Below are 26,123 nucleotides of genomic sequence, written 5' to 3'. Positions count from 1 at the left end.
TCGTCAATTTTAAGGATCAATGCTTTACCATAGATCAACAACAAATGCTTCCAGGCGAACGTCAGTTCTTCGATAACTGGGTCAGTCACAGAACATAAAAATTACCACTCGAACGAATTGTTAATAGAGGACAAAACACTACCGAACGCGCAACAACGCATGAGCCCATCTGGTTTTCCGTTTGACAAACAGCTGACCAGTCTTGGGTGAACCTGTGACGACAGTTGTTTGTAGGCGGGAGTGTGCAAGATTTTTAGAGCTTTGTCTAAAGAAAGTGTCTTTCTAAACCATTATGTTTGCGAAAAGAATGAAAAACTTTGAAACCAGTGCGGTTATATAGCATATGCGTACGTCGGTGTTAAAATTACAGCACGACAATAAGGTAATTGTTCAATTTAACAGTTTTTTGTACCCCGAGACCTGGGCCTGGGTGCCATTTTGTCTATGCGTTTCGGAGCGAATCAAAACAGCTGAGTTCAAACAATCGAATCGTGCGGTGGAAACCTGAATCCTTTGTTGTACTGTTCGACTTTAGTCTGATATTGATAAATAAATTAGATCGTTACTCTGTCATTGGCGTCGTCTGTACTTATGCTCATTTGAAAGTAATGAGTTTTTGCGTTCTTATTAAATAACAATTAATCATCAGCTTAGATTTTATCGCGTCGCAACGTGGAATTTGGTAAAGACGCTGTACACTTGTTTTATAAACTGTGCCTTTTTAAAAATAATCTTTGTTTTTATTATGAAAAAGTCACACTACAAAGATCAAAACATCTTACTATTGAACTAAAGGTGTTTTAGTATTGTATGTAATTTTTACTGTTTTGTGAATGTACAATTTTACATTCACTCGATTGACTCAGAAATAAGACAAGTAAAAAGGAAATACGTATTTATTTATTTGAATTTGGAACCTTTGAAATATTAAAAAATTAAACTTCTTTAGTATAGATTTCACTGTTCGTCAAAAACAGCTGATAATTCCGTGTTCATTTAACATTGTTGCCGAATTGGGCAGTAGTTCAACTTTGCATCATGAATCGAATTGGTAAAATCTGGGAATCTATTTAATCTAATAATCAAATAGCTTTTTGATTATCATTCCTGCTAAATGTAACTAGTGGTTATTAAGTGGATTGGTCACATTATAACTATTTAACAGAAATTTGAACATTCTCCTTTGAGCTAGTAGACTTACCAAGGTAATTAAGTTGTTTAGGATAATTTCAATAACTATGGAGTTTCATGGCATATTATTTATATTTTTACGTCTAATTATTGGCGGTTTATAGTCGATATTATATTTATTCATATTTGATATTATATAGTTAGTTTTTTAAATTGGAACACTCTGTTGTAGAATTTCTTAAAAACAAATGTAAAGAGGTGGGTGCCACTTAAAAGTCCGGATTAAACTTAAATATATATTTATATATATATATATATATATATATATATATATATATATATATATATATATATATATATATATATATATATATATATATATATATATATGTGTGTGTTATAATTGTTATATAAATAAATTTATTTTTTTGAAGTGCTAATAAAATTAGAGAAAGTAATTGCACTTGGACAAAGGAAAACAAAATGTTCCGAGGTAAAAATGGTAAGTTAAGGGTTTAATTTAAAAACCATGGATTTGATTCTCGATTTATGCTATCCAAAATAATGAGGAAGATTTAAACAGCTTCGAAACCTTTATCCTGAAGAAACTTTACCAAAGTGGTGCTGGTTTCCCCCTCAAAAATATGTATACCCAATAAACGTAAAGCTCCATTGTCTTGACGCAAATTAAAATCACCCTGTGTAGTATTCCTCGTCACGTGGATCGAAACGAAAATGACAAAAGTGGTATCACCGCCGGTATACGAGTGAAAGTAGAATTATTGGTATTATGTTATAGCGCTTGTGTTCCCAACATTATGTCTTAATTACGCAAAAAAATAACTTTCTAATTTAATTCGGTAGTATAGCCATTTGTTGAGGTATTGTTTTTACCGATTCAGGGTTAACGATTTAGAGCAGTAATTATTGTAATTCCTGTATTACGTCACAATATTATTATGAGCTCGTTAGAACGAGAAAGTGTTAGCGTAAATGCACGTTTTTCCATTCATTGTGCATATTGCAAGAAACTGGATTGCTGTTTTTCATTACCTATAGAAAAAAAAACATTTTTCCCATTTCACATAAATCGCGGTATTGTTTAGGTTCTATTAGAGAAACCGCGCTTCGATATATAGATTGAAGGCTAACCTAGTCTATATAAATCATAAATCCAGTAATTAAATATTCTGCAAGGGATATGGTTCTCGGACCAACGCGAACATTAGATCCTGAACTGGTATTTTATATGCGAAGATTTTAAGTTTGTTCTCACAGCCAATTTCGAATACTTTTTTGATTGTTTCCCAGCTAGCGGTCAAGCGCAGGTGTAAAATAATTCCATTTATCGTTGTCGTATGATGTGGATTGCCTATAAGGTGCTGGCTTCACAAAGTAAAAACCGTTCGGAAATAGATATTGTTTGTTAACTACACCGTTCCAATAAACTGCAGCAGAAGCGCTAAGTATTTTATGTGCAGCAAGAAAGAATTACCAGTAGTAAATTAAGAATTTGTACTTTCATAATATTTTGTTTATGGATTAGGTGTAACTTTTTCGTCGAAAATTTGTTCTAAAAGAAAAAAAAAGTTTCGTAGGATTTTAAAAAACCTGGTAATGATAACTAGTGTAAATATATGAAAACTTAAAATATTAACGTAGTATTCATTGTGGGAACAATATAAACAAAATAACATTAAATTATTCTACAAGAAACTCACAATGTTAAGTCCTCATTAGTATTGCCAACTGTAAACATCATGGTATTGTTAAATCTCTACACATTTTATCCAACGGTTTTGGCATTGGACAGACGACTAACTAGTAATTGTGCAACTATACCCGAAATGTTGTGTAACTGTTGATATAACATACAACTAGAATTTCTTGTGGTACATTTTCAACTTAACAATTAAATGGCATTATTAACGATAATTTTCAAATGACAAACGTTCGCAGCGTTTCTTTTGCATTTATAGTGTAAGCAATTTTCCACAATAAGTCTAGAAGTAAGTTGTCGTAACGCCATTAATTTTGATCCAATTAAGTAAAAAAATACTACCCACTTTGTTTTCCTACGCCGGTTATAGTTAAAATAGATTAATTGAATACAAGAGTTATAGTTTAATTAGTGGTGCACAGTAAAATTGCAGATTTCTGGAGCGAAATTTAGTTTAGTCCATACGTTGATCCCGAACTAACATCAATCCATTTATTTGTAACTACCAGATTATCATTACCTTTAGAAACCATAAATACATTTTATAAATCCAAAGAATATATTGCCGTTACGGCTATAAAAGCCACCTACAGTGTTTATGAACACAAAAGAAAAACTCGCATCCTTTTTTTTCAAGTTTTTTTTTTATCATTTGTTTACAATATATTTTATTTCGTGTCCTTGTCATTGCATTTTGAGAGTATTGGGACTTAATTTGGCACAAATATTTTTTCGAATAATTTAAATTTAACCGCGACCCTTTTAACCCTTTCTAAAACTAAAGCGCATTCGTTTCAAGCATTTTAAAATATAATTTTGGTAAAAACCAGAAACTTGCAATTAAAATGCGGATCATTTTTTAATAGTAAATTTGTTCTTCAAGTTCAAGAATTGCTTAAAACGCGATAGTCTTCCTTTTTATGAAGGCATACGATGGCCGCCATATAAAAGGACCAGCTTCACCAGCTAAAAATGAATAGTTTTATATGAGCTTTCGAGTAATATTAAACACCTTCGAAATTTTTAAATGGGTCTTATAGCTCTTATGATAAAACTTAAGATGATTTTGGAATACTTGTAGCTTTATGAGTGAACAACAAGATATGTCAGTTAACCAATCATCTCAGGTTCCAGTTGTTTATATATTTGTTCTTGAAGAAGCGAGCTTAGGTTTTTTTTTATACATATCTGAATAAAGTTTATAATTAAACGAATTATGTTTTTTATAATTGTGTAAACCGACAACGTTGTAAAAACAGTAGTAGCTGTAAAAAAAGTGTTGTAACAAGTTTTTTTAGGAACTCTATCAAACCTCAAGTAACCAACACGAAAGGTTTTATAAAGTAACGGACCCGTTTTAGGTGCTATATCGTAAAACTTAAAGTGTTTTGGTATTTATTGGACGTCTTACACAACTTAAAATATTCTTTTCCTATAAAATTATAAAAAATGTTATAAAAGGTAAGGTCTGGGCGGTACTTCGGTATTTCGATTAAATAAAATCCACCATACCATGTACTTTGGCGTATTAGTTTAAATAAAATCAGTAAATATCATTTTTCTCATAAACTTTAGCCATAAAGGTATATCCTGCAAATAATGCTCCGTTATAAACAATTTTTCATAGCAGTATGTAAAAAAAGTAAAAGTTTCATTTAAAATAAAGTAGAAAAATTATAAATTAACTTTTTCTTGACACCTTAGTCTGTATTTTTGGACTAAAATAAATTGGTTCAAATCTTAATATTTATACCCAAGGAATGTACAGTTTTATTGAGCACCAGGGATCTCTGTTTAGTCGAAACAAGAACGGTTATGAGTTTGATAATATATAATTTTGCAACGCTTAAATTTTGGAAAATATTGTAATATTATTTCGATTTTTCAGAAAGTTAGGGAACATTTTAACCTAAACAATATTATTTTTAAAATGTTAAATTTGTGCTCTTCGTAGAGATTTGGTAATATTTATTTATTTTATTCTTGCTTTTTAAATAAAATTAGAGTCCATTATTACTGAGAATTACCATTAAGCGTGATATTAAATAATATCGCGGTGACCCATCAGTATTGAGCATTTTATAGTTTATATAGTTATTTTGGCATACTTATTCACGGCAATTAGGGGGCTTATTTTCTTTTAATTGCCAATAACAAACGTCGTAATTTTCATAATTCGCATTCAGACTTTTGCGGTAGTGCTAAACAATGTTTAACAGTAGATCTCTTAACTGTAACATTAACAGTATCTATATGCTAGCAATAAATCAATTAGTTAATTAAGGGCAGCTATGTATATGTATTGATAATTTTAAATAATAAAGCTCCAGATTCCTCTCTAGGTTTAGCTTATGCATAAAAAAGAAAAAAAAACATTGAACTGAGGTGGCTTTTACTTGATGAAAATCCATTTATCAAAATATCATTTATCATTTGATAAAGACACGGTGTTGTCGAAACAATTGTCATGTCAAAATATATAATTTCGTGAAAGTCTGAACTTTTAGTTCTTATATATTTTGGAAAAAACATTGATGTTAAAATATGAACATAACGTACTACAAATTTTCCTCTCTGATTCCTTTAACTGCTTTGTGACTTTGCCGTTCTTGTGATTGATATTTGTCGAGATACATCAAATCCGCACATCCACACATCTTTAAAGGAAAACACAGTTGTCAAAAGCACATGCCAGTCAGTGGTTTACAGTTAATGACTTAAAATTAAATAAGAATAAAACTCATTGTGGTTCTGGTTTCAAATTTTTGCTATGACCACCACGGTCTTTTTCATTCAATTTTCGCATTTGCTGTTATACTGGGCAAAAAATGGCGATAACCAACGCGGGATATAGATATTATCAACCGCTATTAGATTTAGAAATTCATAACTCAAATAATCTGTTGTCACTCCACTCAGATAGTCATAGATAACATCCCACTCCGTCATGAAATTTACATAGAGCTAAGAAGTTAAAATACCCAAAAAACGAGAAAAATTCTCTAGACCTAAGTTTATATATCCAATTTTAGATCAGGTCACAATCTTGCCATTTAAAATTTTTAAAACCAAAATATTTTACTACTAAACTAACCAAAACCGATTTAATGTTTGTACCATTGCAGAGAGCAGAAAGGCTATTGCTTTATAAATCCAGTACAAAAATGAAAACGATTTCACATAATTACAGCATTTTCGCCCAATACAAGTTGCAAATTCTTGTGTTTTTCGATCTTGTCGACCCCATAAAATGTGAAACTTTGGTGTGTTTCGAATTTGTAACGCCGGACGTAAGGCGTCACTTGCCTTAACTTTTTGTATATTCTGGGGGTGAATCATTTTTTGAGATTGGGTTTAAGCTCTAAAGTTCGGCAACAGCGACGGCGAAGAAGGTTAATAGACTTTTGGACAAAGGAAAGGACTCCCGCAAAGACTTGACTGCGCGTAACAGGTTCGTTCACCTTGTTGCGACTACAGGACTGACTGAACTTCGGAAAAGTCCACTGTCCGTTTTTGCCAAATTTTCAACAAACAACCACAGGTGAAAATAAAAAACGCCGGTGAATGTTGGCTTGAGTCATTCCGGTCGTATCATTTCTTAAAAAATATTTAGAAAACTGAGACAAAACATTTTGCCGGGTTATTAGTACATATTCATAGAAAAGCGCTAGGAATAGCACGACTGACACTTTAGAGACCATAGAAAATAAAATAGCGCTTTTAAAGTATAGGATTTGTCTCGACGTTTGTGTGGAGTGTGTCAAAGAATACAGTCTTGGTTTTTGACGGACCCTACCTCAACAAGTAGTTACCACCGTCATACCTATTGTTACTGTTTAACCCTTTTTCTATTATGTTGAGACGAAATCACTAGATGCAAAAGAAATGGTGAAACATGTGTATGAAACATGTGAACAAAATATGTTAAGGAAAATATTTTGCCTTTATCAAAACCTACTTAGAATAAACAGAAATAAAAGCTAGAAGAAAATGAAACAAATGTAGAATTATTTGTAAAATAGGATTTAAATACCGCAAAATAGACAAAAACCAGTAGTAATAGAATCGTACAGAAAATTAAAAAAATTATATACGAAAACAGATGTATAATTGACCTAGATGACATTGACATGACAGTATCCCAAAAATGGGTTGATTTCACTAAAAATTGCCAGACAAAAGCACCTTCAAATAAAGGAAAACGCATCTCCATAACTCAATCTGCAACAGAAGGGCTTTATTCCAAACTCCTTGCTGTTGTCTGCGAAGAATACTAAGAACTCTAGCTTGGATTATCACGAAGATGCAAGTACACAACTTTTTCAAAACTGTTTTTAAAATTTTCTTTTCAAAAATATTCCATGGTAATGGATACTACTGATAAGCTATCACTTCTGCCTGTTACAAAAAGCACCAAATTCATTAAGTACAGAAACTGAAATTCAAGAACCTGTGTTACATATGTTGAATTGATATGCTATTAAAAACTAATAAGCATGTGATAGTTTAGCTGAATACATCTAGCATACTGTTTACGAATTTTTTATATCATTGTAAGTAAAGTCAAGTAAAATCAAATGTGATAGCAGAAAATTTTATTTATTCCTGCTTTAAATCCAAGTGTAATAAATTGAATAAATAATATTCCGATTGAGATTTGGAAAAATGCAGTACATCACATTTTTAAAAATTAAATTGAATTTGAATTAGTCCATTTTAATTAATCTTCATGACCATGCCATCTCCATGACCAAATTATTGACAATTTGTATATATTTAATGTCATCGTATTTTGTATTAGCACTAATATTTCACAAAGATTTAACAGAATTCAGATTTCGCGAACTCTATAAAGGTTTCACATATTTGGAAATTATTTTCCAGATTTCAGCGATTTTGAAAAATATTTTTTAGATTATGCCGATTTTTTTTGTATTCCGTCGTAATTGAAAAGTTCTTAAGTAAAAATCACACATAAAAATACTCTTAAAATATTTTTTCAAAAAGTGGGAAAGTTTATTGTCAGTGTCAGTGTTGAATTAATAAATATAAGTGTTTTGTCAAAACGGACATAACATATTTTAATTTTTTTTTATGTTACTAAATTTTTTTTCTTTTTCTTCAATTTTAACTACATAATTTTCCTCATAGAAAAGGGTATTTTTAACACATTTAGTTTGGAATTTCCACAATCCTTAATTTTGTGTCTACAAAAAAATAGAAAAAAGTATGATTTTTTTTATGTACTTATCTTATGCTTTATATCTTATATCCCTAAAAATGTTAAGTGAGTCTGTTCAACAAACGCACGGAGGATGATATCCTTGATCTAGATGGAATAAAACATTTCAACAAGAGTTCAAATGAAACATCACCATTAAAGTTCTTTTAATTAACACTTATGCTTACGTAGCACTCTTGTAGTTATCAACTGCTGTTTGTCAAAATTGGTTAAGGTTCAATCAAACAATACGTAAGACGCATTCTACAACTAACGTAACGTAACGTATTTAATCACATATTGGTTTTTAGATTAATTTGCTTACATTTAATTTAAATTATAGAAATTTCACGCGTGATTTACAGGTTACTTCGATAATTGCTGTCAATAGCCAAGATACTTTTATGCAAAGTATACTTGAAGGTTGAAGAGGATGGGACTATAATAATAAAAGATATTTTGACTTTCGGTCAATTGACTATGACTTCGTCATTTTACACGAATTATAAAAAATTGGACCGAGCAACTTTATGAAACATTTCAGAAATAATTGTTTATTAATTGGGCAAAAAAAATTGCTGCTCTAATTACCAGTTTCTAATACACAACAAATATGCTTCCTAATCCTAGTTTCAGTTTTTGTCCTGTTCCAATTGACTTCGTATATGCTATATTCTTAACAACAACCCAAAAAGAAGCGTAAAACACTGGAGGAGGGTTGAAGGCACCGCTTTGCTGTCTGGATCGGACGGGTTATAGTCCGCCAGCCAGTCTAGTCGGTTAGGGAAGGGGTAGGTCAAAGTTCTTCGGAAACAATGGCTACGACCCGTGCTTTTGAGTCTGTTACCCACTGAAACAGCTGTCAGTTCGCTCATGACGAAAAGTCGTGTATGTTGGATTTGTAACAAAGGTATGCAGGTTGTCTGGTGGCTTGGGAATAATTAAGCAAAAACTTTATTACTAAAGCGCTAAAAATGATGTTAGTACATTGGAAATGTACGAGGGTCGTTCAATAACTTAATAACTTAAAGTGGTCTATAAAAATGTATAAGTGTGAGTTTGAAGCAGTGCTTAAACGCTTCTATTAGAAAGGGTTGATGCAGAAAGAAATCAAAGCTAAGTTGGACGAAGTGCATGGCACATTGGCGCCTTTGGTTGCAACTGTTTACAATTGGTTGACCGAGTTTAACCGTTTAAACGATCCGGACGTCTTGTGGAAGTGTCTACCCTCGAAATGATTGACAAAATCCACCATATGATTTTAGGTGACCAACAAATCAAAGTGCACGAAACCGTTGAGGTCACACATCTATAACAAGGTACAGTGGCGAAAAATTGGGTGCGAAAAAAATCTCTGCTAAATGGGTGCCGTGTTTGCTTACAGCGTGTTCCATGCTATACTAGTGCGACGTCGATACGGACTTACACCTTCGACTGTATCCGCGATTTAGAAGTGCAAAGAAAAAATCATTCAGGCTGAAGCGGCAGGCAGTTCTAGTAAAAAACTAAGAAAGCCAAAATTTGAAGATTTTGATCGGGCATTGTTGTAGTGGTTCCAACAGCAACGTCTTAAAAATGTACCGCTCTCTGGACCTATCGTAAAACCAAAAGCAGAAAAGTTTGCTGAACAGCTTGGCATTATCGATTTCAAGGCTTCGGAAGGATAGTTGGGGAAGTTCAGAGACATGGTATAAATTATGGGCAGATAAGTGGCGAAGCCCGTGATGTCGACAGAAACGTCACTAACCATTGGCTGAAGAAGACGTGGCCAAAACTAGCAGAAAAGTACCCTGCTGACAAAACTGGTATTTGTTGCAAAATGACGCCAGCGAAAAGTGTGTGGGTGGAAAACTTTCTAAAGAACGTATAACAGTGTGAGTAGCTGCCAATATGAGTGGGAGAGAAAAAAGAAAGCTAGTCGTGACTGGAAAATCAACTAATCCACGATGTTTTAAGAACATCAAGTATTTGTCGGACACTTACAAGGCAAACAAGCCTGCATGGATGACATCGCAAATTTTTGAAGAGGAGATACGAAAATGGGATGCAGAATTAAAGAGGAGGAAAATAATACTTCTCTTAGATAATTGCCCTGTACATCCCCATATTCCAAATATACGGAATATTGAATTGGCATTTCTTCCAGCCAAAACAACAATTGTATTACAGCCGATAGACCAGAGCGTAATAAAAAGTTTTAAGAGTCTCGATACAGGAAAAACATTTTAATGGAAATGATCGAGTCCGAAGACAAATTTTCCATTAATATGCTAGATGCAGTCAACTTTATTAGTAAAACTTATTACCGAGACAGAATGCGAACAGGACTTGGAATTACGTTTACAAGTGAGGAGTTGCAAGATTTTATGGTGATAGATCACGATTTCTCTACAACAGCAGACTTGATAGAGGAAGTCATATTACACCAAGCAAGAAAGAGTGAGGAAGAGGACGAAGAAGTTGATCTGGGACCACCACCAACCATTCAACAAGCCCTATATTCAGTTAAGTTGCTAGAGAAATTTTTTATATATCATGGGGAAGATGCCCCTCTCGAAGAAATGGTGAAAATACAAGCCAAAGTGCGAGACACGTATTGGCATACTAAAAAAAATCAAAAGAAAATGACCCATTATTTGAAACATTAAATGCAGTTCTTAAATATTTATATAAAATGTTCCTAAGTAGATGTTAAAATATGTATATAAAATAATTAAATATTATAGAACAGAGATGCGCATTCTTATTCTTCAAGTGCCTACAACTCTTTATAACAAAAAAAAGCAGTCCCTTCAATTTCGATATATAGAGTTTCGACTGTAATTGAATTAAAAAAATACATTAACAGGGTTGCCATCAACTTGAGAAGCCGAAAATGTCACCGACAAGACCCTTGGCGATCTCAAGAGCATAGTAGTCCATCTCATCGCTCTTAAGTAATAAAGTAAATGATCCATATTCAGCTTCAAATACCGAATGGATGGATCCATATGAATGTTGCTGTTTCTAACAAAGCATATGGCAATATCGGACATCTTAAATAACATATCTGCGCTCTTTTGATTTTTTTTTGTCTGTTTTGATTTAGCAGCAACTTTAACCTATGTAGAATGCTGAAATTCTCTATGTATATTATTTAAAATTCTGAAAGATAATTAAATTTGCTTTAAAATGATGTAGAAGGTCCTGTGATTTTCGAGATAACCACCAAAAATGGCATATTTTTTTAGTGCCACGGAAAGCCATCTTGTTTAACATAATTCTTCAATTAGTGCTTCAAGACATACGCCCCAGTTTTAATATGTGGATTTATTATGTTCTGATTAAAATTTAGTTAAAAATACATAAAAATGGAGCAAAATAGTTACTCAAATGAAGTTTTGATGAATCTTTTATTTTTTTGTGATATTATTGTTTTCGAATCATTGAATTGTCCGATGTCCCTCAATAATGTTTAATTATTAAAAAAAGTTTGTGTGAATAAAAAATAACTTGATAATAATGTGATTCTGATTCAAAACCTGCTCTAAATTTGACACACGATACTAACATGTTATCAGGTAAACATCTGAACAATAATTTAATAATTTTTCTTAAACAACATGGCGTCCAGGGCTAGGTAATACAAATATGTGGCTAGACAATCTGTCAAATAGCCTGCTCAGGTCTGCCACTATTCTACGTAACTTTAAAGTAAATTTGTTTATTTTTTAGAATTGCATATAATATACAAGGTGTTAAAAATACAAGTTTCTAACCATTTTTGTTAGCCATGTCTAAACCGTTAACCAAGGCGTTAACTTCAACCGACCTTGATATTATGGAATAACTTTATCTATTATCAATAAATCTAGTACAGGGCTTTCGCAAACTGCTACCAAAATTTAATGTACCGTTTAATGGATCACGATAATTAGGTCAGTTATAAATGTACCGAGAAAAAGCCTATAGGCCTGAAACCCGCTTAAGACGCGGGTCATGTTCGTTACTTTCGAGACGTGGCTGGGCCCTCCCGCATGAAGCGATGATGATTTTCGCCGCCTCTTGTTTTACGTGCGCATGTGTTAAGGTGTTTGACGACGTTTTTTCATTTGCCACATCTTCAGATCTCTCTATTCTGTTCGCGGGTAACAAGGAGTATCTGCTATGAGCCTTGGTTGTTTTTAGAAGTTGCGTAAAAGTGCCACTAAAACTCTCACAACCCAAACTTGAGATTTGGTTTTAATTAAATTATATATAGGCTAAGGTTGTGACAGCAATTTGTCTCTATGACGATGTTTCAACTTTTTATTATGTCCTTCTCATTGCCTGAAAAGGTTAGGAATTTTTGGTCTAGCCTAGCGTGTATTGCCAAAAAATTTGCAAAAAGGGAGGCTCTAAAACGATTTGTGTCATATATCTATTAGATAATATAGTAAAGCACATGCTCATTTCACCCACTAAACTGCACTTTGCGCTATTTTCTTTCTAAACATGGATCTTTACATATTTTTTGTACTTCCGTCTGTAAAATACCTAATTGCACACCGATCTAGCGTGCGGGAAGCGTCACTCTACCACGTCAGTTTCGTTTCCCACGAATCCGAGCCACTTCGGACATTTCCGGGATTTTACCGCACGGGGATTTGGGAGCAATCGGATTTTTTTTGAGCAACTATGCTTGAAGCGACGCAAAATTGTTTCAGAATTTCCATTTAAAATGCTCATGCGCGAGATTTAAAATCTCGTTTTTAACTTGCGGAATTCAACAACCTCTGACAGATCGTCAATAAGTTTCGTTCCGGGATTTTTAGGGCAGTATTTTTTCAAAATATGCCTCGTTAAGTTTTGTAGGAAAAGGCGTTTTGTTTATATCGTTGTTTGGAAAGAAAATGGAGCAAAGTGCAGGTTAGTGGATGAAATGCAGAGGCATGCGCGAAAAATCAGTCCTTTCTCTACGAAAATATCATAGCCACTTGAGGTACACCAACTTTAACCATAGTAAAGCTACTATAATATCTAATAGCTAAATGGTAAGTATTATGAAAAAATTAAAAGGAGACAAAAGTTTCTAAATACTGAAAGTGTGTTTTTACAATAGTAATACTTGCGTAATTGTTCTATAAATTTTCGTTTTTAAAGTAAAAGGTATAAGCGAGATATCCAACTGATGGTTGACTTTTGACCCAATATTTATATAACAAACTACCTTTTATTTTAAACAAGGAATCAGCCCCTTAAGTTTTTCTCATTTCTTTTGAAACACCCTGTATATTTAGTAGCCATGTGATTTGTGTCCATGAATTTCGTGTTTCAGTCCAAAGATTCCTAACTTTTTTGTGTGATTAAAATATCTTATCTTATTGTACTAATAAATTTTTGGAATAAACTATTTTTTTTTTGGAAACCGGAAATCCTATAGTGCTTTTAATTTTTTAAATACCTTGCGAAAAATTAAAGTTACAGTTTCTTTGTAGTAAAACATTATAGTGAACCATTATTCTTGTTTTGAATACACTTATGAGTCTGATGATATTTGACATTTTATCTTAAAATTTTGGAAAAATCTACAATTCCCATTCGAACGTTTTGAGCTTCATTATTTGTCGAAGTGAAGACTTAAACCATCATTAACTTGGTGCCATGGAAATCGCATTTATCACGTGGATACCTTTCTCATTAAAAATGGGCTTTACTAATGAAGGTGTTGCAGATGTATGTATCGGCAAATATCTCGAAAGGCAACAACCTCATCGAACTTTGTTCAAGTTGTCGAATAGAAATCTCGCTGACTTTGGTTCGTTTGAGAAACTTCTTATATAAGCAAAATTGATTATCAAAGTCCTACCATTTTCAGTAGGTTACCTGGTACAAATTATATACCTGAAATGCTTTAAATTTTTGGGTTTGGGAGCGATCGGATGTTTTCAGTAGACTTTAGACTCTGTTGGTCACTTCACGCGTTGCTCAGTGCCTAATGTATCGTTTATAAAGCTTGTTCCATAATATATTATTTAAGATTCAAATTTTATTAACAAAACTTAGAAATAAGCTTTTCCTTTAATTTTAAATATCCGTGAAAGCACTGAATTGCGAACGATATCAGATAAACTATTTTTTAAAGAAATATCAACATAACCACACAACGCAAACTTGAAACTCATATGAAAACAATGCCGCCATTCCAAATTTTAGCTCCGAGGTAGCTTAATATTCTTTCCGTCAGAGGTCTCATTGTATTATAAAAAATCCAATGATTTGTTCAGTATTGTCACAAATTTTTCCCTAGTTGTATAAACCCATCGACTGACTATATATTATTCACTACGTTATATATTTATTTTCCTCTTAACCTCGATATTACTTTGTGTGTGTTTTAATATGCCCAACTCTCTAATAATGCCTATTTTTTAATTGATCTCTATTGTCATTTACATTAAAAAGCAGACTCGACATTTTATTTAATATTTAGAATTTTTGGAACTACATAAACAAAAAACCCGTTAGTTAGTTGAAACTACAAAAGTCTAATAAAAATGAAATGAAAAAAGTTCCAAAGTTAAGAAAGGCCAACTGGCAATTTAATTATTTAGCCATATTTCCAAAGTACCGATGATAGTTTACTTTTTTAAATGATATTGCCCAATGGTAAGAGTAGAATTGCAAACACTCGCCGTGGAATCTTAATTAATGTACACGGGAATTTAAGATTTGAAATTGGGATGGTTTAACATTGGTTTAATTTAAAATATTCTAGGTGTGAGCAGAAATGACAGCGACTTGTATTTGTGAATTTTTGAATTGAGAAGACATAATCAAGGGAATTGCTTTATTAAAAATATTTTTTATTGATGGGTGAATCTGCAACTATAACAATTCAAATATAGCAACAGCATAGATTCCCCGGAGCTAATTCTCCGTACCTACTACGTAAATCGTTCAAGGCCGCCCTAGTGAAATAGACTATTACGGTTACATTTTGCGTAATCGACGTTTCGTTTTTCAATTTTCCTTAACGCACAAGTAGGCACAGTATTCGAATTACCCAAGCATGATGATGGTTGTTCGATCGACGACACTCTGCGGTCTTATAGCTCTGCAGCGGGATTATATTTCTCTATTAATTTTCGATTGCAAATTTGGTAGGTTAGGATTTATTCGAAATGCAGAAATTTTGTTTGTTGATTACCGTCAGAATGTTGTGGGCCAAATTGGACATTTGAAGGAAAAGTCCCCTTTCTAAAGGGAACGTTTTTGCCAGTGTCTGGTGCTCGATTTCATAAAAAAACATAATGGTTACAACCGTTCATGAATATGTTACCGTTATTGAGTTATTTGAAAAATTCCTAGAAGTTTTTTGATATGCAAAATTTTTGTGTTTCTATGAGTCCATTTGGATAGATGGTCGTAATTTTAACAGGAAAAACCTATTTCTAAACTATATATAGATATAGACTTACATGTGATGAGATATATGGAGTTTTTAAATAGTTCTTGGATATAAGTTGTTTTAAATAGGCCTTGGCCTTTGAAAATTTCCACAGTTAATTAAATCATTCTTAAAGTGTATGTGTGATGGTTTAATTGATATTGATAAATATATTCAAAGCCTTCTTCTTCTTAAACTGCCAGGCTGATTGCGTGGTGGGACCATTATATTATCTAATAGCAGATTTCTAAATACGCATCCTCCGTAGCTGTTGACCACAGCCATTACGGATTCTTCCGTGCAATACCTCTCTTTCCACTTTCGAACTTTCCGTACTGTATTAGGCGCTGAAAGTCATACCGGTCTCCATGCACAATGTGTCATAGGTTATCTTCCTTTTTTTTTTAATGTATTCGAAAAGTTCTAGACCCTCAAATGCGACCATCTCCAGCACATTCTCGTTACTAAATCGATCCATATCCCGAATGCTTCAACGCCATTGATAGACGTAACTTTAAGCGTCCACGCTTCCACTTCCACATGAGAACCCATCAAACATAGTACTTTATGATTCTATACCTGAGTCTGAAATTTAGGTTTTGGTTGGCGAGGAATTTTCTCAGCTTCATAAAAGTTGCTTTTACTTGTTCGGTTCTATATCTGATTCCAAGCTCCTAATTCCACTGATCGTTCACCATATATACCAAATACTTATTACTATTTATTTTTCATTGAGTTGATGATATACCTTTGGCAAGATAACTATAGAAACAAATAAAAAAATTCGTTTTATTGATAATAGTTTTTGTCTCATTGAAAAAATCTTGACAGCATGTTGTCGGGTCCTTGAGTTTTATCCCTTTTTAATAGTCTTACGGCATAACGAATTTCTATTTCTAATATGCATAGCCCTAAAGCTATTGGCTGGGAGTGTTGGATAGTGGGATTGCGTCAAACTCACTAGCTGTATATGTTTTCCACGTTTCCAGTAATTTTACAGTTGACATCTTTTTCGTCTAGAATGTGGGCCATTGGTGTTTCCTTGTACACGCCTGCGATCTTCTTAACTTTAATAATTTTATGTAACTAGCAGAATGATTATTCCTACGAAATGGACACGTTGTTTACATCTATGTAATTATTGTGGTCAGACAAACGATAATATGAACCGAATATCAAAATATACTGCTTGACTTCATTGATTTGTGAGGGTTGATGAAATCTGAGTGTGCTGTCAGTTATGTGAAACAGTATTTTCTTAGCCGTCGAAGGTTTGGAGTTATGTCTTTCCGGCTTGCGTTTGTAATTACCAGCTTCAATTGTTTTTCAAGATTCGGCGTGCTGTTTTTATTGAGGTACCATATATATTTTATTCCAATTTATTTCTTACCAATACCAACTAACATGGCGTAATAATCGTTGATGATGAACATCCGTCAAATTCAACTGGATCAAAAACTCGGACACATTTGCCGGTTCCTGCCAAAATTATAATTTAAAAGTGGAGCCACAAAATTAAATTCCGAGATGACCAAAACGCCGTATGCCATAGTACGTGACATAATTGTGACTAGTGTCCAAGAAAGAAAAACGCAGAAAGATCGAATAGTGAGACGGTTGATATATGATGAGTATCAGAAGAATATTGTTTTAACAGTTAAAATTTTACAATGAAGAGTTGCATAGTATTTTGAACATTAACTGTTGCCAAGAGGCGTAGGATGCGTTCGTATGAAGAATTGGTTTCTATTACAAAATCATCAATAAGAGACCAGTTGTGATGGAATCAAAAAGAATTTTGATTCCCATCATATATTTAGATGAGACCTGATTTTATAGCCACGATACCTTCAAGAAAGGATACACTGATGGTAGCAGCAGGAAATGTTTGTTAGATATGCCAGTTTCGTGGGACAAACGAATTATCACACTTTATGTGGGCTCTGTTGGGTAGATAAAAGCTTTTTTGCGTTCTGCAAAAGATGCCAAAGAACTTGCTTGACTACCACGAAAACATGACAGCAGACATCTTTGAAAAATGGTTTTCTGAAAAATTGCTTGCTAGTATTCCACCAAACAGTGTTCTTGTGATGGACAACAGCTACCATTCTGCACAAGCGGAAAAAATACCGAAGTCATCATCGACTAAATACGTCATCCAAAATTCCTGCACAAAGAAGCAGTTATTGTAAGTTCATAAGACAAGAACGTTTGATAAGAAGAAGTATGATGTGGAACAAGTTGGCGGGGAGCGGGGATTTAAAATTGTCTGCCTTCCACCATATCACTGCAATTTTAATCCGATACAACTGATACGGGGACAGCTGAAACCCAGTTTAAGAGGAAACAACACCTGGCCGAAATTTAGTTCTGGAGCAATAGAATTAATTAGAAGTAAAGTAGAAAAATTATCTGCCTATAGTTCGAAAAAATGTGTAGGACAAAAATCAAAAAACGCTCCCTTATCGCTTCATCTTTTTCTATATCATATGTTTACAATTTTACTTTAAAAGGTAATACATTCACAAGACATGACCGTAAGAATTGAGAAACATCAAAATTCAAGCCGTGGGTAATATCTCCGAAAACATCCGATTGCTCACAAAGCGTGGTAATATTCCGGAAATGTCCGAAGCGGCTCCCAACCTTAGCGCAGGTACAAATTAATTATCAGAAATATTGCAATATTACTAAATTTCAAGAGAGACTAACAACAACAAAAAAAGGAAAACACAATTCAACCTACCAACACTTGCAAATCTACTGTTCGCCGGACTGTTTTGAGAAATTGATAGAATGAATGTATAATTTATTTAGTTTAAAATGTCAATTTCGGGGTAGTCAAAATTGGTAACAAAATGAAAAGATCTATTTAGTCGATGTCAATGTTGCGTTTGGACAAATTAAGGATATTGAAGTACTTCTATTAGTGCTTAGCAATCATGGTTTCACTTTTACTGTAAGTGGTTTTAATTTAGTTTTGTTTTTATTTCATTTGGCAATCCAGCGTGTATTTGGGGACTTATATAGAGAAATGAGTTAGCTACGTTATTACTGTCGGTAGGCGGCCTGGGTGACTGAGGGTAATCTATATCCGATAGTGTGTCTGTTTTTTAAACAGTCGGAGGTCAATAGCTTAAGAATATAATTAACTTAAATCTAGAATTTCACACTCCTGGTAAAGATCATCTGATGGAAAATATTTACCTTTACCTAAAATTATTTTGAGTAGCCATTTCTGTGCAATTTCGAGTTGTTGTAAATGAGTTTCCAAAACTCCAGCACAGGGTATACCGTAGATAAGATGTGGTCGTATGAGAGCTGAATATAGAATTTTTAGGTTTCAAACGATAGCATGTTCTGTAGTTCATAAAACTTTCAAATTAATTTCTGATCTTACCCGTGACATACTGTGCATGTCCTTTCGATGTAAAATGTTCATCAAGAATCACCCCAAATATTTGATATTACTCTTTTCTTCTTAGTGTGTCATTGTAGTGTATCATGTATCAATATGAAGAGAAGTGATTTAAACAACCTGAGCTGTGATTTGCGTTAAAATTTATTAAATACAAAGCGTTTTCAAAAACAACAATCGGTTTGAAACTATATGGTATGTAAAACCCATTCCATTATCAATAGATTGTTGAGACAAAAATTTGTGGTCAGCTGCTCTTCTTCAGATATAATATTATTGTTTATTCAAAGTACCAGATTGTAGGATAATTAATGAAATTGATTTACATTCCAAAATAGTCGCTCACTCAGGCGATTTTAGTTGGGCTAACACGGTCGTTGTTAATTTCAATTTCAACTTGTTTCACAGAATGAATTCTACAGACCCGGATCTGATTACGGGTAAAAATAGGGAGACCACGGCGGCCACGCGGCTGATGCACTATTCCACTTAATTTCGCTTGTGAAATCGGCCAGATTACTTGTCGGAAAATACTTTGGGTAACTTGTTTCTGCCCCATATTCAGCGTGGTAATATACGTATAGCCCATTAGAACGCTAATGGCAACATAATCGGTTATTTCGGTAACAAACGTATAAATGTAATAAGAGGTGTAAACATCGCGATCTCTTTACTATGTTTAGTATTTTTTCACAATGGTATGTGATTGAACAGTGGCGTAGACAGTTGTCTTTCGAAACTTAACCTCAACTTTTTTTTAACGGAACATCCTGTGTGTTGTTTAATAATTTTACTAGGTTTGTTATGAACTTTTCAAAAATATGTAATACATTAAAGAGGTCAAATACACACAATTTATCTTTAATTTTATTAAAAGATATACAGGGTCTTCCATTTAAAAAGCGTGAGCTTAGTTTATATATTAAAATTTGTAAGTTTCAGAATCCTACGTAAAAAACGCTATCCAGAACAGTTTTCCCCTTTACGCATAATCGAATTCCAAAGCGTGGTTAGAAATGCAACATTTTGATTGTCCATTCTTGGTAAAATCCAAGATAGTTGTTGCAATTCTGTTTATGGCACCTTTTATCTCATAAAAAAATAACCTCGGTCACGAAAGTCGAAACACGCTAGCTTTATTAATAAGGGAGATAGATACGCCGTAAAACCTTGAAATTTGGAACACACAGTACTTTATTCCGTGATTGTGTTGAACATGGTTTTTACCAGCGAAAGGGTACATGTCATGGTACTGTCAGCAGTTAGTATAGTTCTTAATGTAAAAAAAATAAAGTAAAACAAGATTTAGCTAATTGAATTTTGAAGATTTTTATATTGGACAAACCATTCAATGAATTCACTTTTTCATAAATATTTTGAGTAAGTTCGGGATATTCTCAACCATATCTTAAAGTGGTTTTAAAGCTAGGAAAAAAGTTAAGAATAAAAGTATTTTCAAAAACAAATTATCTATTGACAATAATTTACTTTTAATAAATTGATAAAAAGATGCCCCGCCCCTTAAAATAGTATATATTGGGTAGGGATTCGTACATTTTTTGGTTGATTTTGTTAAAATTTTGCAAGGCCATTTATAATGACAAAGGGCTAATTTTGCAGGAACAATATTAAAGTTGTGAAGTACAGTGCCGTCTCGGGAGGTATATTAACGGATAACATTATTAAACAAATGTATGTCGCTTACTTTTTTTGCCATTTTTGTTTTACTTTTTACTTTAAATAAGCGCCGCCAAAAGTATAATTTTTTATCTCTTGTTTCAGAAAGGACAGAGAATCTGCATCTTTAAAATATTAAAAATGATTTTGAGCAAAACAATCGCGAAGGTAAAACAAACGACCCAAAAATTGGTAAACTATGGAAGCTGGTTGGCCCGCTAATCGATCGAGTTATTGACAATATGTTTCCCAGTTGTATTCGTTATCCGCTCGTGGATTTACGATCCGCCGAACCTACCAAACGTTTTTTTTTCTATTATTTTCGGAGGTTAATAAACCTTCGGAGCGTATCGCGTCGATTTGGCACCTGCGTTGAAGTACCTAGATAAATTGTGCTCACTTATTTTACGAAGTAATTAGTAGACGTGCGGGGGCATGTAAGGTTAAAAAAAGTTGCCCACGATACCAACTTCAGTCTAATTTATTACGTACGACCACGTCGATTTTAGAATTCAATGAGACCTCTGGCGGAAAAAATATTGAGCTACTTCGGAAGTAACATTTGGAATGGCGGCATTGTTTTCGTATGAGTTTGATGTTTGCATTGTATAGGGTATGTTGATATTGCCTAAAAAAATAGTTCGTTTGGTATCGTTCGCTAGCAGTAAATTAAAAGCTTACCTGTTTCAAATCCAAATACAATTAATGATGGATGTCACTTAAAAAACATTAAATAAGGATAACAATAGTTTTTGATGTAAAAGTTTGTTCATTTAAACCAACTTACCTTACACACTTTACTATTTGCAACTTACAACTGCAAGTAACGCTATTTGTGAATAATATTTATATTATATATATTTAATTGACCTTTTCATTTTTGCTAGTTTCAAGGCTCACTGTAAAAATATCCTTCAAATTATCGGTTCCTGCTGTTGCATGTTTTGCATGTTTTGTATTTTAATAATGCTTCGCGCCATTCTACAAAACTCAGGCTTCCACATCATTACACTTTGAATATGATAAAAAATTGATTTCATCCTAAGATGGTGTTCTTGCGTAATTTTTACAAACCACACACCTTAAAAACTGATAACAGAGCAACGAATAATACTATATTGTTGCTTGTACTTTTAGCATTGTCACCATCACAAATTTTAATACAATATTTATGTTTAAGTAAAATATTTTTAAAAAATAGTACAACTGGTGCACGGTAGCTGTACCTTTCTTTTCGTTGTCAGAATAAACTTAGAATTCTGAATTTTTGGACTTCAGACTCTGTTTCGTTTTAAAAGAATTCCAATGTCATAAAATTCCGGTTATAGCGGAAGGCCCCATTAACTTCCTTCCAGCTGCAAATTTTTGTTTTTTAAAATACGATTCTCCGTACTTTCCCCATACCGGTTTTCATTTTTTCTATCAAAAGTCATTCATAACTTAAAGCTACCTTAAATTTCGCACTGACTTTGACATAATTTGTGGTATATGTAATTGTTGATTTTATTTATATCAAAGGAGTTAATGGTATTTAATAATTGATTTATCGAATACAGGTTCTTCAAAATTTTTTCTACTCCGTACTCCGTATTTTAGACTGCTGACATCGTCCCTAGATAATCAAGTCGTCGTCGTGATTGACGTGTGACTGATTGACGAATATGGGGAAGTGGGGTTTGTCAGTCAACATCGACAAGGTCGAGTGTGAATTAGAACACAACAAAAGATCTACGGTAGTGGATACAAATACTACCTGGGAACGGAATTTGGCGCTTGACGAAGCAACAGCCGAGAGGGACGTTCATGGAAGAAGTCTCCATGCTAATTACTATGGGATAAAAATATTCATCAAACTAACAAAAAAAATTAATTCTTGAAAAAGTCGTGAAAAGTATGATAATATAAAGTTCCGTGGTACGGTCTCTAGAAAAAACCATACCAAAAACGGTAACAACCAAGGAACCGGACTACAGAAGAAGTAGAATACCAAAAGACACGATAAGACGTAACATGGCAAGTGACGTTAAAACATAGTAACTTGTATCGCATGGACAAGAACAAGCAATGCCCAAAAATCTTAAATTACAACGCTCCGGGAAGAAGGAAACCAAGTCCACAAAAGAGGTAGTGAGAGGAAATTGATAGTAACTGAGGAAAACATGTGGAGAGATATAGAAGAAAGGAGATTAGGAATCGGTAGACGAAAAACTTTGTAACCAAATAGATATATACTCTAATATACTCTAAAATACCCACTGACGCTATCCACTTAGAACGTTTCCAGAACTTTTGTCATGAGTTTGTGAGCGATCGGATGTTTTCGGTAGATTTTAGCCACGGATAGTATTTTGAAGTTGGTCAATTCTAATGGAGACTTCATATGTTACTCAGTGAATGTATTCGTGCTGTTTTGCAAAAACTTCTTCGAACTATAGCGTTATACATATTTTAAAGCTTTTCTAGTTAATTTTCGAAACATAATTTTATTTATCGAGATAAAATAAACATGACATGAAAAACCAAAACAGGAAAGTTGAAAGCAGGATTTTAATCAAGTGATTTAAATCACGGCCAAAATCATGATGTAAATCAGACTCCTATTTTTTATTTTTTTTTATTGAGACCAACACAAAAAGCACAACGTAAAAATATTATCACAAATAAAAAGTTGAACACAACTCTTGAAAAAAATAAGACAAATAACATAATAATATATATACACTTTGTTTCTGCATTTTCGTTGCATAGTTTGAACAAAAATACTAATTTTCCTCCTTTTTCTATCCCCATCCTGTTTCTTATATCTGAGTGTACAAAACCAAAAGTGCTGAAAGTTCATTTTACTGACTCTAAGAAAGCAGTTACTCGCAGGAACTGTTTCATTATTGGTAGCAGTTTTGCAGTTTCTGCCTCATCCTTTTGTGATGTCTATCATCCGAAAACATAATCCTTTTAAATGGGCAACTCGGGCATTCAACTTTATTACTAATTGCAAAAGTTCAGTGTTTCCATATAAATTATTAATTAGTTGTAAAGCCAGATTTTTTTCTTCGGTTAACTTATAATTTTGCTTTTGAGGGTTAGCTTATAAAATGATATGGCGTCAGTTTTTTTCGTTCCTAATTTTTTTGTATTTTTGATAAAGGAAATTCTACAACATTATCTGTTCCGATTGCTCTACAGCATCTGAAATAGTTGCGTTTTTCCTCTGCAAAATATTGCTTATAAAATGCTTAAATATTCTTGTGCTGCTTGTTGTAATATTTGACACCATTTGTTAAATGGTCGAATCAATTTGGTTTTGTTTTCTTCACAGAGAATAAGAGTACTGCGTACCGTAAACCTTTAAACAAGTACCAACGCTATTCATTCCTTCGCATATCACTTGGCAGGACTAATGTGTTGCCTCCTGTTTGACCGAATTTCAATATAGCTAGATGGTTATCGCGAAACTACTTAACAATTTGGACTACATGTTCTTTGACGTCTGGTATTTGTAAGTCTTTGCACAGTAAATTCAAAATCTGTGCAGAGCAGTCATAAGTTATAAATTTGAAGTAGATCTTTAAACAATCACCAACGCTATTCCATCGCACATCACTTGGAAGGACTAATGGACTAAGTTATAAATTTTGAGTCCGTTTTTTCCTCCAAAGGTTTTTCGCATGGGGGCCATATTTGCTGCGTTATCTGTCACAAATACTTCAGTACTTCAGTCAAATATTATGAAGTATAAGCTTTTCCCGAAGTATCAATAGTTTCGCAAAGAAGCAATCGTGTATCTTCAGTTGTTGTTGCACATATAACTGGCTCACCCGTCAATGGACATATTCACACATTGTCTTGATAGAGAACAAAATCATTTAACATTTTGCTCCTCGTAGATGTTATTTAAAAGGCTTGTTGATAACATTTCTTTTATGGCGGCGTATAACCAGGTCTTAAAAAAAGGAAATATCATTTTTTACTTCAATATTTTCAGTTTTTTTTTTCCTTTGTTTGAATATCTTGTTTGGACTTTTGCGGAGATTTCGACAAATCTGTCTAATCAGATCTATATAATTGTCAAGCGACATTTATACCATTGTTAATAAATGATAAACCAAACGCGCCCAATTTTCCTTTAAAAAATTAGTAAAAGGTTTATTCAAATTTATTAAATTATACGGTTATCTTTTTAAAAATACGTTGAAAATAGTGTAGATTCTTTATTATATTATAATTATTTATTAATATTATTTATCCACTTGTATTCTGTATCTACCAGATTTTAAAAACCACTCTACATCCAGATTTATTTCGATCTGTTGTTTTAATGTAAAACTGCTATATGCCAGATTCTTTTCCTCCAGACATTTAAATGTTTTCACCAAATGCTTTAATTTCCACTAGTTCCACTCCTTTGACAAACCACCAACTAAGACGTATTTGACAACGACCATTTGTAGATCGGGAAAAAACAGGTTGCGACTTAGTGTGTATATTGTGTTTGTAAGGGACCAATCGATGCAGAAAAAACAAATTTTTTAGTAAGACATCCTGGGAGCCATAGATAAAGCAAATCTAAATATCAATTTCTTGTGTTTTAATTACTACACAAACGTTTACAATACTCAAAAATTGTTACGAGTTAATTTTAAATTATTGAAATTTAAAAAAAAAAAAGAAAAAATAACGGAACCTATCACGAATTTTCTCAGGAATATAAGAATAATTATAGCTGACAATCCGTTTAAAATGAGGAAGTGAATGGCTACTTCGGTACAACCGAAAGTGCCTTGAAAATAGGAAGAGAATCTTGAATAACCCTGAGGTACAAAAAGATTTTGTTTTTCTAACAACGAACACTTTTAATGACCGACGACCGTAAGAAAAGTTTGCTTTCGTTTTCATAGTGTCGCAACGTTTTCATCACGGACTCGCGTACTCAAAATATTCTTATATTTGATGCAAAAATATAGATATGTATATTGTTACGAAATTTGCCAGAATGCAGGCAGATCAAAAAGATTAAGATACGTAGCTGCTTTCATTAATAACATAACCCCACTTATCACTTAGGAAAAAATTGTATTATCAGTTTTTTATAGTTAACTAAACCACGATAATGTATAATGCATGTGATAATTATTCCAATCTCAAGACGAATGGTCGGATATTGTCGCAGCATGTTTATTGACACGAAAATAAACGATAAGATTGATAAATACAGAACATATATGGATAGAATAGATAGAATTTTTCTATCTCCATGTAAATACCAATTGTATTTGATGTTATAGCAGAGTCCTTTTAGATGTTGAAGTTATAGTTTGAAATTATCTCAGACATGATTACTTGATTTACTTAATATTACATATTGTCTTTTCTTTATTTTAACAAAGTAATTTGAAGACATATCTTGACTGTAGAAGGTGTCCAATTTTCGAAACAGTAAGGAATATGATATGGCGTCCATAAAAAAACCTCCACGAAAACGAAATGCCGTATACTTCGAAGTAATATTTTTAGAATAGCCTGAACACTATTGGATATAAGTCTGGGCTAC

General features: G+C 33.1%; 1 protein-coding gene across 1 annotated transcript in view; it reads left to right on the top strand.

Moving 5' to 3' along the window:
* The first annotated feature begins 168 nt into the window (after positions 1-168).
* The window catches only part of LOC132699358 (atos homolog protein A), a 47,035-nt gene continuing 21,080 nt past the window's right edge, over positions 169-26,123 (top strand). Inside the window, exon 1 of the mRNA XM_060666022.1 lies at positions 169-382. Within this exon, the coding sequence (XP_060522005.1) occupies positions 344-382 (39 nt within the window). The 5' untranslated portion in view covers positions 169-343. The remainder of the gene's footprint in view (positions 383-26,123) is intronic.

This window comes from Cylas formicarius, unplaced genomic scaffold (genome assembly GCF_029955315.1).
Source record: "Cylas formicarius isolate icCylForm1 unplaced genomic scaffold, icCylForm1.1 PGA_scaffold_10__41_contigs__length_53128322, whole genome shotgun sequence".
Classification (NCBI taxonomy): domain Eukaryota; kingdom Metazoa; phylum Arthropoda; class Insecta; order Coleoptera; family Brentidae; genus Cylas; species Cylas formicarius.
This window is presented reverse-complemented; position numbering and strand designations above follow the sequence as displayed.